The sequence below is a fragment of the Centruroides vittatus genome, unplaced genomic scaffold (assembly GCF_030686945.1).
Source record: "Centruroides vittatus isolate TY-2023 unplaced genomic scaffold, ASM3068694v2 contig_1793, whole genome shotgun sequence".
NCBI lineage: Eukaryota > Metazoa > Arthropoda > Arachnida > Scorpiones > Buthidae > Centruroides > Centruroides vittatus.
This window is the reverse complement of record NW_027121098.1, coordinates 1-12,845: the sequence shown is the minus strand read 5'-3', so window position 1 is coordinate 12,845 and position 12,845 is coordinate 1. Positions and strand designations below refer to the sequence as shown.

General features: G+C 32.4%; 1 protein-coding gene across 1 annotated transcript; it reads left to right on the top strand.

Moving 5' to 3' along the window:
• Window positions 1–591: 591 nt before the first annotated feature.
• On the top strand, window positions 592–12,077 carry LOC136969489 (uncharacterized). Its single transcript, XM_067263655.1, has 4 exons — window positions 592–796; window positions 874–942; window positions 11,781–11,870; window positions 11,943–12,077. The coding sequence occupies exons 1-4, from the start codon at window positions 656–658 to the stop codon at window positions 12,012–12,014; spliced, it is 372 nt and encodes a 123-aa protein (XP_067119756.1). The 5' UTR covers window positions 592–655; the 3' UTR covers window positions 12,015–12,077.
• The last annotated feature ends 768 nt before the right edge of the window (window positions 12,078–12,845 follow it).

Genomic DNA, 12,845 nt, shown 5'->3' with positions numbered 1-12,845 from the left:
CGTTTACACCTCATTTATTGAATGCCTTTATTGGATGCATTCCTTTCTACTTCTATGTATGACAATTCCTTACGTATCGGATGTAACTCCTTGCTTTTCCTGGTACGCGGCATTTAATTATGACATATATGTCAAAGTATCTTTTGCGAGTATTACTTTGGCCGCGGCTGTAATATTCAGTATTGTCAAAAGAGTCAAACTGAATCCAAAATTACAATTAAAAAAGTCGTACCGTTTTCCTAAACATCAGTTATACGCTACAATCAATATTCTACAACTTTTTGCAATAATTATAATTGTTACTTTCACGATATTCATTGAATGTATAATCGCTTTTTTGTTTTATCCGGCGTTAGAAAAAGGAAAGACTTTTAAATATGAACCATTTATCTGCGTAATTGAAGTAGGTTTCTGTGTTACTTTTGCAATTGGTTTGGCAGTACAAATCGTTTTGTTCCTCGTTCTGTTTCACTTTACTGTAATGAAGGCATTCAAAAGGCTATCAGAAAATTTGTATCTGCTGAACAAGAACATTCCAAATTTGAAATCTCAACTGAACGAAATTATAGCGCAACACGATGAACTTTGGAACTTTACCAATCAACTCAACGGACCGTTCAATTACGTATTCACGATAACGTACGGTACTTTGTTAATGGAAACGAATCTAATGTACTTCATTTTTAACTTTTCTGAAGTAAAGTTCGAATTGAAAGTTTTGTTTTCTTCGCTCTGCGCTACTCTTACTTTTGTCTGTATTTTACTCGGATTTTTGTTATCTGCCTTCACATCTGCTGTAATGTATTATTATCGAAAATTCCAAGTTTTTGTACACTTGCAGATATTTTTAAATGTGTAAATTTCTTATTTCAGATGCAAACGTCTTTTCAAGACATCAGAAGATTTGCTGAGTGCGATCTCGAATTGGAACAGAAATTAAAGGTTTGATATGTCTAAAATATATCTTTATGTAGTAAAACGTTTGTTATGTTTTTGTCTAATAATAAAAATACAATAAAAAATTAATAACTTTTTAGATTTTGAATTTCATGAAAAGGTTCGGCAAAGCATCTCTGTGTCTGTCCTGCAGAGATTACTTTAAGATTACAAAAAAGTTTCCAATAAAGGTAATATTTGCAAGAAAATGAGTAAGATTGTTTTTAGAAGTTAAATCTAATTTCGCATTTAAACATTGCAGATGGGAAGTTCTCTGCATTCTATATTTTCTGGTCTTTCAAATATAAAGAATGCTTCGAACCATAATACTTAATAACTGCACAGAAACACAACTCTAAACGGCAATTATTTGTTAAAATGCAACATCTAAATCACTAAAGTTTATTAGAATGTATGAGTTATTTGCTTGAAACGTTTGATGTTCGGTGTTATTCTTATGGCGACTGCCATTTAATGAAGATTCACGCAATGCAGACAATTATAAAATTGATTTCGCACTGTTATGAGCAATAAATTTAATTTTAAGATTAGTACCCGAAAATTAAGCGAAAAACTCATAAAAATACGGTGTAATCTGCACGTAGATTTATTGACGTATACGTATAACAGTTGTAGATATAGACATAATAATTATATGAATCAGTTATGTAACGATGTATGACGAAGAATCTGAAATAAACTGTGAAATAATTTCATTTTAAAATACTTTGTTGTTAATTGTAATTTGTCGAGAAACGTTGTATTATATATTGATCTTAAAGTCAGGTAATAGCCCATTTATAATGATTGAAACTTTGAACGGAATTCTCTCCTGTAAATAGAAATGTATTAGACATATAAATTGAAATATATGTATTGAATAGTATTGTGCTGAATATCGTTTACAATGGATGACATAATCGATTGTTTTCTGTCATTATTACGTATTTTCAATTTAAAACAATTGTTATTAATTTTGTAATAGTTTATTGAATTATAATTACAAATGACAAAATTACACACCCCTCAACGTTAAGAAGTGACTAGCAGGTAAACCCAACGTGACTTGAGCAAAACAAAAAACAACTGCAAATATTAATTTTATTAGATTATTACCTATTTCCAACCATTATATTATGTTATATTATAGTATTTAATTTATATTTACAAAGGTTATTTTATGTTTTGTAATAGTTTATCACACCGAATGACTAAACTCAGACATTTTAAAATTTGTTAACATACGTACTGTAGAGGAATAAAGAAATTTTAAAATGTGTTTGATTGGCCACCGGGTAGATTAACCTTTACTAAGATAACCTTTGTATTTATGTAAATCAAATACTATAATATAACAATCGTTGAGACAAAAACTATATAAGGTATTTCGGTATTTCATCCTTCCTTTGTGACGTATATCGAGATACTCGGATGGTGTTAAATTGCACAATTTCACTGGCTAAGTAAAGTGGAGTTGAAATGATAATACCTTATTTTATCAGATATTATATTATTTTCTATTGGTAATTCTAAAAAACTGTTCCATTTATACCCGAATATCAAACGGTAATCTGCTAATTAATCAATTTCGTGCAAAAAAACCGACCTAAAATTTAAAGTTGACACTTTCAAAAACTCATTAAGACTTATGTTGTGCTTGCCGGTAACCGTATTACGTAATTTTCCTATTCAAATGCCACTATATCACTGGTCCGATAAGAGTAAGGGTATTGCTGAACAGGGTTGAAGTAATTCGAAGGTAAGTTGTTGTTGATCTCTTCCTGGAAGGAAAGATGGCTGCTAATTAATTAATACTGGTCTCCTATGTGTTAATATTTGAGAAGTTGTCCGTGTTGGATGGCTCGTGAAGACCCTGCAAGTGATCGAATTCGCTAACCTTAACGTACGAAAGACTTTATATAAAACTTGTTTAAGTAAAATTATTAATTGTCACATCGTCGGGCTGTAATTTTTAGACCAAGATTTAATTAATTTAATTTAAATAAACAACAACTAACCCGTTAAATATAAAGACCAACAACTGCCGAATTATCGGGCTAGCAAATGGCTATAGTAATATTAATAATTTAAGTTAATTTGGTACTAGAGTTAGGCGTTAGGCGCCATCTCTTGCTAAATTTAATAATTAGAATTTTAATTAAATAATTTAAATAAATGTAGGCTTAACTGGAAGAAAAGAATCGGCCCGAAGCGGGATTCGAACCCGCAACTTCTGCTATCCGTGCAGACACGTTACCAGTTACGCTACCCGGACCTTCGGTCCGATTCCCCCTTACAGTTGATATAAGATTATCGTACGACCATCGACGGCTATTACAATGCCGGCTGGGGACACGGCTGGTCTTTATATATAACGGGTTAGTTGTTGTTTATTTATATGTATACGTCTTGCCGGGGTTTGCGATGGCCGGTTGAGTGCCTTTGGGAGGACGTGGGCAATTAATGTGTCCCCAGCCGGCATTGTAATAGCCGTCGATGGTCGTACGGTAATCTTATATCAACTGGAAGGGGGAATCGGACCGAAGGTCCGGGTAGCGTAACTGGTAACGTGTCTGCACGGATAGCAGAAGTTGCGGGTTCGAATCCCGCTTCGGGCCGATTCTTTTCTTCCAGTTAAGCCTAAATTTATTTAAATAATTTAATTAAAATTCTAATTATTAAATTTAGCAAGAGATGGCGCCTAACGCCTAACTCTAGTACCAAATTAACTTAAATTATTAATATTACTATAGCCATTTGCTAGCCCGATAATTCGGCAGTTGTTGGTCTTTAATTTAATTTAAAATATATGTTCTCTACCTCAAATTAGTAGTAGTCCCGGCCTATGTTGATCACACATTTCTTTTATCAATCCGGTTGTGACGGTCTGAAACCTATCGTAAGAAAATTTTTAAATTCAAATAACATACGGTTTGAATCAGAAGTTGGTACATTTAATCTGGGAATCTTTTCTCCTAAGGTTTTGATATCTTCTTTCGCCTTTCGTCTATTTCCAGATTAAAGAAAAGTAAACAGACAAATGACAGTCGACATTTATAAATTTACAATTTTTCAAATTGTAGCCAAAATCTCTTGTAAAGATAAGAGAATAATCGCTTTCATGTGATAAAAAAGTGTTTATATTTTCGCCACAGATTGTGTCAACTACGTGGGAAGTATGTTATCGTAAATATCGTGTTTATATAAAGGTTATTAAAATTAGTTATGTTTATTTGGTTATGGCAACGAGACACGTGAGCGAAATGCATTCCTGGATGATTGTTATATGCAGCTGTTCCCTATTTACGTGTTAGTAACCTGAAAATAACCCAGAAAACTGCAGATGACTTTGCCCGAATACACGACCAACTTTAGGTGTTCTGTTTTTTTTTTTTTTTTCTTCTTTTCGTCAACTCGGCTACTGAAAGTCACTTTAAAATTAAAAACGTATATTATTCAGAAATAAAAAAAACCCGAGATGTTACACGTGATAAGTTAAATACTGTATTTATAGATTTTTCAGGGGCTTACACTTTCGGTTTTACGCAGGCAAGTGCTATCTGCTACCTGTCGCAGTTATGATATAGCGCATTTTTCACTCTATATCATTATCCCAGTAATGAAGTAAATATAATATATATATTTTATAATTATATTTACTTAAAAAATTAAAACGCAAAAGTATAAACAAACCTGTTTTTAGAAGCTTTTTAATTTTTTGTTAAAACCTAAACAATTACTTATAGTTACAGATTTAAAAATACATTTTAATAGAATTAAATACACAAATACTGTAATAAAATTATAAAGACAGGCATAAAAATTACAAAAGATATATTATAATTAAACTTGCTTTTCTTATTATTAACAATAGAGGGCAGTAATAGTTTTGAAATCAAATAGAATGGCAATTTAAAAGAAGAGGTTGAGGCCGAAGTTTTAAACACGAAAACGTGTACGTCGGACGTCCTGCGCCACTTTCCTGTAAGCTTATAAGTTTGACAATGGCGTTTGAAATGTCGAGCATGATTCCACTGACTTTTCAAACGCCGTTGTCAAACTTCTAGGCTTACAGGAAAGCGGCGCTGAACGTCCGACGTACACGTTTTCGTGTTTAAAACTTCGGTTTCAACCTCGCTAATATGTTCAGAAATTTTGAAAGGATATTAAACAATGCTATGTGGTTGCAGTCTAACAGAACGAGAGATTCATAAAATACATTAACTACATGGATCTGGCAAGTCACTAAGACAAGTAGCAGTATGAATCGTTCTATATTTGCTCATGGAATGTTTTACATTAAAAAAAAAAAAAACTGTATGGAAAGATTAAACTATCTAGTAGTTCTAACAAACTGACTGACAGAGATAGATGCCAAGTTTTTCAATTAATAACAAACAAAACATGTCATCAAGACAGATTGAAGCTGCTCTACAAACCGAAGTATCGCACACGACTGTTTGGAAAACCCTAAATAATAATGTAAATGTAAAATTCCTAAAAATTAAACTTTAACCAAGATTAACAAAACAGCGACAATCAGATAGACTTTAACTGGCAAGAAAAATGTCTTGGACCTGAGACTTGCAACAAATAGTGTTTACAAATAAAAAGAATGGAATCTAGATGGATGGACCAGATGGCTTTTCATACTACTGGCATGACCTAAACGTTTAAAATGCAGAGTACTTCATATGAAGTAGTGACATTTTTTCTTATTCAGTGCAAATCACTTAAAATCAAACGGTAAAATATTTATTAATCGATTACATTGAAGAAAAAAGAGTTGGTAGCGATTTAACAGTTGATTTTCCGTTGTCGCTGTAGGCTTCGTCTACTCTGAAGAATGAAGTCTTTGTTCCCAATTTTCAATAAAAAATATTTTCGCGAAACTCTTCTTTTCTATGGTGTGTCTATATTCTATAAGATACTTTCTTGCCGTTAATTAGTTTTTACAGGGCCGTGTTCAGTAACGCAGAATTCTTGCTAAGTGTAGTTGTTCTGCGATGTTTAACTCGTTTCTAACTACTGATTGGCCAACGCCTCCTAGGAATATTCCTAGGTGGCGTTGGCTTGACTCCTCCCACCGTTAGAATTCTTGTTAGTTCAGTCAGCTTCTTTAATCTATGCTAACTTCAACTAGCGACGTCATTCCTTACGTTTCTATATTCAACGGTTGACTCAACAGTGAATTTTCCGTTGAGTCCCTTCGTTGAACGATCTGACGTCACGTTTCGTAGAAAAAAGAAATGTTTCCGTTGAAAGGGCACTTTTCATGATGGCCGACTGAATTAAAAAGAAAGCAACGGTTGTGACTGTTTCGCTAAATAATTAAAGTAACTCGCTTATCCATTATTCGAATAAATTCTTTTATTCAAATGAACTTTTATCTGTATCATTTTCTAGTATACTTGGTCTTTCTTTAATTATTTTAATTAATTTCTTGAATATTTATATCATTACGAAGACTTAAAGAGAGCCAAATATCAGTCGTAATCAATTTTGGACAAATGAAAAAACTCTTAATATTTCAATATTGACCAAATTATCCAATACAATCGTGCAATCACATGTAATATTATATACAGATCGTTCATTAATCTGTCCGCTATTACAGCAAGCACAGCAAGAGCGAATGAATAGTTTTTATAAGCCAAATTCACTTTTTCGTGGAAGCTGCCATGTCAATTCGTTGAATACTCAACGGTCTTTCAGGTCGTTGAGACCGTTGAGCTCAACGGTAAAACAGCGCTGACGTCACTAGTCTCAACGGAGAACTCGACGGTCCATTTAGAAACGTCTTCTTCTCACCGTTGAGTCAACCGTTAAATATAGAAACGTACGGAAAGAATAGTCGTTTAATGATGCTCAGACAACGCCAACTAGGTGGCGTTGGCTCACAAGTCAGAATATTCTTAGCTCCGTCCACTAAGACACTTAGAATTCTTAGTTGTTCTGCGTTACTGAACACGGCCCAGTTCTTGAAATGCTTCTTAGAGTTTTATTGGTGTTTTCTACAACGAGACAGGTTTGAGCCACGAATCGGCATTATTTCTGACAAGTCTAGACATAATTTGTCAGCCAACTGCCCTACATTTTTGAAGGTTTGAAGGTTTGAAAGTCGAATCTTCGAGTTATAACATAAACAAACGTTAAAACAGCATGTTACTTTTATTTAAAATCTTGAAATAATTTTCAGCCTAAATCACTTTATTTCGATCACAAAGTGTCTTTCTATATCGTAGTCATCAGAGATAATGAGTACAGAAAGAAAATCAGTCAAATTTAATCGTGCTGGTTTTACAGTAGTGGCAAAAGTAACTATTAGAAAGGTAGTAAGAGCCCTGTTTCTAATTCTAAAGGGATGTTGTGTAGCAACAAAAATTAAAACGTAAATTCTTTAATTATTGCTTGATCGGATTGGTTATTCTATTTATCATTGGTTTGCATCAGAAAAAGAAGCCCAACCTCCCTGAGACGATCCGCTGAAATCCGGAAAAGCCGACAGTCTACGTCAGTAATCTAATGGCCGTTGTGTGATTTACTTATTCTAAAATAAATAGTACAGTAAACGTAGTAAGTTATAGTATAACGGTACATATAAACACTAACCCTAATAATCAAAACAATTTGTTAAATCATAAAGTTTTTCTAATATTACTTGTTTTATATATTCGTGTTGCCATGTTCTACTTATTATTTCTATTATTGCCTCCATTTAATTTCATCTAATTATATTTAAAATGTAATAAAAGCTATCGCCGAATTAGTTTGCTAATAAAGGGACTACTTGGTAACAGAACTTCGTATTGTTCTTCGACATTGTTCTACGTAATAGCACTATATCGGCAGAGATGTCTAAATAACACTCCTATAAACACTAAAAAATAAATGTTTCGACGTAAGTACTAGATAATAATATGCACAAATAAATTAGTATAATACAAACCTTCCTAGAACAGAGCTTATAATTCATTGTCACTTTCTGCGCAGTTCTTACTTCCATTGTTTTTTGTTGGTAAAATTTAATGTTTTTAAAAAAAAATACATAGTAAAGGAAGATAAACGTATTAAAATATAATATTCAAATATAAAAATATTCATATACAGTAGAGCGTCGATAAGTGGAACGTCGGTAAGTGGAATAACCGGAAAGTGGAACGATTTTCAATCGGACTGTGTCGTGCCGAATCGAATGTTTTTGATACTAAATTTACTTCTAAAGTATAATTTTCATGTTTTTTATATTCTTTAATATATTTATTTTGTTTGTACAAAATGCAGAAATAATTTTCAACGATACGATAGCCTCGATGATTATTATAAAAACTTTCGTTAGGCTTAAAATCGACGAAAATTCAACACGAAGCGACACGCAACGGAGAAAAATTCAACAGGAAGCGATACGCGACGGAGAAAAATTTGAACATCGGACAGGTTAATGTATTTTTTCGTACAAAGTCGGAAACTGGAACAAATCATTAACTGGAAGGACCCCAGTCCTTAATTGGTTCCACTTACCGACGCTCTACTGTATTTCGATATTAAAAATTTATATTTTTCTGATGTTTAAAATAATATTTCCACACAAATATTGGATATACGAAATACGGGCGATAAACGTTTCTTTCTGTTCAAAAATTTATAAATTTAATAGGTTTATTTTGGAAAGTACAATTGTGAATGACTGAGGTGAAATATAAAGAGTGTAGATTATGTTTATTTATGAGAGAGTATCTGCGTTTACAAATTATCAGAATTTTCAGTTTTGACACACATTATGATGCTATAATCTAGGAAAGTATGTTTAATACATAATAAATAGCACTAAAACGGAAATAAAAGAACACGAGTCATTGTAGATAACGTATTATTTAGTGTTATTCGTAAAGATGATTTAATTGTAACAAAACCGTTTCACAAGTAGAAAATTATCAACATTTTACGTAAATATAAGTAAATTTTATTATATTTAAAGTTAAAAACACATGTTTTCCACGCCTGGATTCTTTCCATTCTCTTTCCTTTAAATTCCATAATGGAATGTTTCAATTGTACCGAAAAGGGTTAGTTACGAATATTAATTTTTTTGATGAATGGATAATGAATGAATTCTCTATCGGCGTTCCTCGTCGTCTCTCAGTGCCGTTTCCTATTGTCCACCCTGAGTCCGTGTTCGGTCAGTTTCGGTCGTCAGTGTGTAAGGGCAAAAGATCGTTTTCTTTTTTCTTTTCTCTGTGACGCAGCGTAGAGGAGATACAAAAGAGTTATGACCTCTCTGAAGAAAACTCGGAGAAAAGAGGGGAAATTAATTAACATCTTAATATCAAAATTCGAAATAGAGCGAGAAATCTCACACTTGATTTACTTGTATAAGATTCGGTTATCATTTATCAGTCGACACTCGTGTATAATAGGACAGATTTTCATCAATGAAATTTTATTTAAATTTTAATAATTCGCGTATTTAAACGATTTATTCCTTTTTTATCATAATAAACCACTATTATAAGTGTAACATTTTGGACATTTTCTGACTAAAAATAAAGCTTTTACATAAAATCGAAAAAATAATCGTTTGTTTTATAAATTTATTTATGAAACATCCATCTTTTATCACATCGACAAGTCAGAGATGCATAGGCGATCAAATAAAATAGAAAGAAATCGAATAACAGTTACAGTATCTCGGTCATACGCGTGTCTGAAAACCTCCACCTCCCTCTCGCCTTCACTTAACACGATGTTTATTTTAAACACGTCTATCTGCCTACAAAGTGCATAAAGACATAAGTGCATTCTGCATTTTATACAAACTTTCTTATTGGTTTATTCGATAGATAAACATTAATTAACGATCATGTATATTAAAACATTAATATTCCGGAAAATTTTGCATTAAAATTCCATTCTAAAGCATTCCTGAAACGGAATTTTGATGCAGTAAAATATAAATCTCATTTATATAAGTAAATCAATACATATATAAGTGATAATAATATATAACATTTATGTAAGTTGCTACGCAGTATAATTGTTCTACGATGCTAGCAGTCAGTGTGTCCTCTACACAAAAGTGCTGTAATTACTTTTATGTAAGAAAATAACTGATTGAGAGTAATTATTTTTAATGAAATTATATACTTTATTTAAGAATAACTTAATTCGCTTAATTCGCACAACAGCTAAAAAGTATGATAAGAATCATCTTAAGTGTAAGTCCAGCAGTTGATAAACAGAAGCACGAAATATGTCTGCGTTGTTTTCTCTCTTCATTTACTAAAATTTCAATAGTCTACGGTTGGGAATTTTTTATTCCTTGCAACTGTGTCTTAAACACTGATAGTCACTTCCGAATACCTTTTAACTTTTACGTCTCATTTATTGAATGCCTTTATTGGATGCATTCCTTTCTTCTTATATGCATGACAATTTCTTACGTATCGGATGTAACTCTTTCCTTTTCCTGGTACTCGGCATACGAATATGACATATTTGTCAGAGTATCTGTTGCGAGTATCACCATGGCCGTGGCTGCAATATTCAGTATTGTCAAAAGAGTGAAACTGAATCCAAGAATACAATTAGAAACGTCATATTGTTTTCCTAAATATCAGTTATATGCTACTATTAATATTGTGCGACTTGTCGCAGTAATTGTAACTGTTGCTTTTACGATATTTATTGAATGTATAATCGTTGTTTTATTTTATCCGGCATTAGAAAAAGGAAAGTCTTTTAAATATGAACCATTTATATGCTTAATTGAAGTTGGTCTCTGCGACACTTTGCTCGTTGGCGCTGTAGTGTACATCGTTACGTTCCTCGTTTTGCTTTATGTTACTTTACTGAAGGCATTCGAAAAAGTATCAGAAAATTTGTATCTGCTGAACAAGAACATTCCAAATTTGAAATCTCAACTGAATGAAATTATAGCGCAACACGATGAACTTTGGAATTTTACCAATCAACTCAACGGACCGTTCAATTACGTATTCACAATAATGTATGGTACTTTATTAATGGAAACGAATCTAACGTACTTCATTTTCAACTTTTCTGAAGTAAAGTTCGAGTTGAAAGTTTTCTTTTCTTTGCTCTGTGCTACTCTTACTTTTGTCTGTATTTTAATCGGATTTTTGTTATCTGCTTTCACATCTTCTGTAAAGTATTATTATCGAAATTCCAGCGTTTACATTTGCAGATATTTTTAAATGCGTTATATTTCTTATTTCAGATGGAAACGTCTTTTCAAGATATCGGAAGATTTGCTGAGTGCGATCTTGGATTGGAACAGAAATTAAAGGTTTGATATATTAAAATATATCTTTACTCGCAGATAAGCCCGGCGTTGCTCGGGCGAAAAGTAACGATAGCGAAGATTAAGTTTATTACATTATAACCAATCTTACCCGTTTTCACAGAATGCAAGAATTAGTTCTCCCTGTTTCTAGAATTGTTAGAGATTTTTTATATGTGTCTATGTATGTTTTATTTCCCGCAAAAACGCAAAAAACGGTATCTGCGCCCGTAAATCTTGCAAGTCACTTTTTCTTGTTTTCCATTGTTAAAATTTTCATTTTTAACATTACCCCGCGGGGTATATGTTAACAACGTTTCCCTGTGAGGGAGAATCTGGAAAAATTTCTTCTTAGTGTACATTTACGTGACGTACCCTAACTGTGTACCAAATTTTGACTTTCAACTCTTAACCGTTTGGGCTCTGCGCTTATTATTATTATTACTATTATCAACCTATCTCGATTATATATATAGATGTAGTAAATCGTTTATTATGTGTTTGTGTAATTATAATACAATAATAGAAATTTATAACTTTTTAGAGTTTGAATTTTATGAAAAGGTTCGGCAAAGCATCTCTGTGTCTGTCCTGCAGAAATTACTTTAAGATTACAAAAAAGTTTCCAATAAAGGTAATATTTGCAAGAAAATTGAGTAACACAGTTTTTAGAATTTCAATTGAATTTCGCATTTAACCATTTCAGATGGGAAGTTCTCTGCATTCCATATTTTCTGGTCTTTCAAATATAAAGAATGCTTCGAAACATGAAACTTAATAATTCCACAGAAGATTTTCATTTTGAAAGACAACTTTAACAAACAATTGTTTGTTAAAATGCAACTTGGCAATCACTAAAGTTTATTAGAATTTATGAGTTATTTGCTTTATACGTTCCATATTGGTTTTTTCTTGTGGTAACCTGTTATTTAATGAAGATTCACGCGATGTAGACAATTAGAAAATTAATTTCGCACTGTTATGAGAAATAAATTTAATTTGTAGATTAGTGTTCGAAATCTGAGCGAGAAACTCAAAAACACGTTGTAATCTGCACGTAGATTTATTGATGTACTAGCGGGTGGACCCGGCGTTGCTAGGGCAAAAGTAACAATACCGAAGATTAAGATTAGGGTACCTTACTCGTTTTCACAGAATGCAAGAATTGGGTCCTCCTGTTTCCAGATTAATTAGAGAATTTTTAGATGAATCTAAAAATATGTTTGATTTTCTTCAAAAACGAAAAAAATCTGCATCTGCGTCTTGCATGTCGCTTTCTCTTAACAATTCCATTGTTACGTAACAGTTCCATTTTGACACTGGAAGTGTTAAGACTTAATCCTGTCCATCTCCCCCGTGGGAAAAAATTTCGAAAAATCCCTTTTTAGCGTGCGTCCTCGTGACGTACCCTAACTGTGTACCAAATTTAAACTTTCAACTTCTTACCGTTTGGGCTCTGCACTGATTATTATTATTATTATTATTATTATTAACTGTTCTTGATTATATATATATAGATACGTATAACAGTTGATGATATAGACATGCAATAATTATATGATACAGTTATGTAACAATCTGTGATGAAGAATCTGAAATAAACTGTGAA

Excerpts from the sequence above, each read along its gene's own strand:
- LOC136969489 (XM_067263655.1), top strand. The coding sequence starts at position 656 with ATGGAAACGAATCTAATGTACTTCATTTTTAACTTTTCTGAAGTAAAG. Across the intron at positions 943-11,780 it reads AATTGGAACAGAAATTAAAG|AGTTTGAATTTTATGAAAAG; the intron begins GTTTGATATGTC and ends ATAACTTTTTAG. Across the intron at positions 11,871-11,942 it reads CAAAAAAGTTTCCAATAAAG|ATGGGAAGTTCTCTGCATTC; the intron begins GTAATATTTGCA and ends TAACCATTTCAG.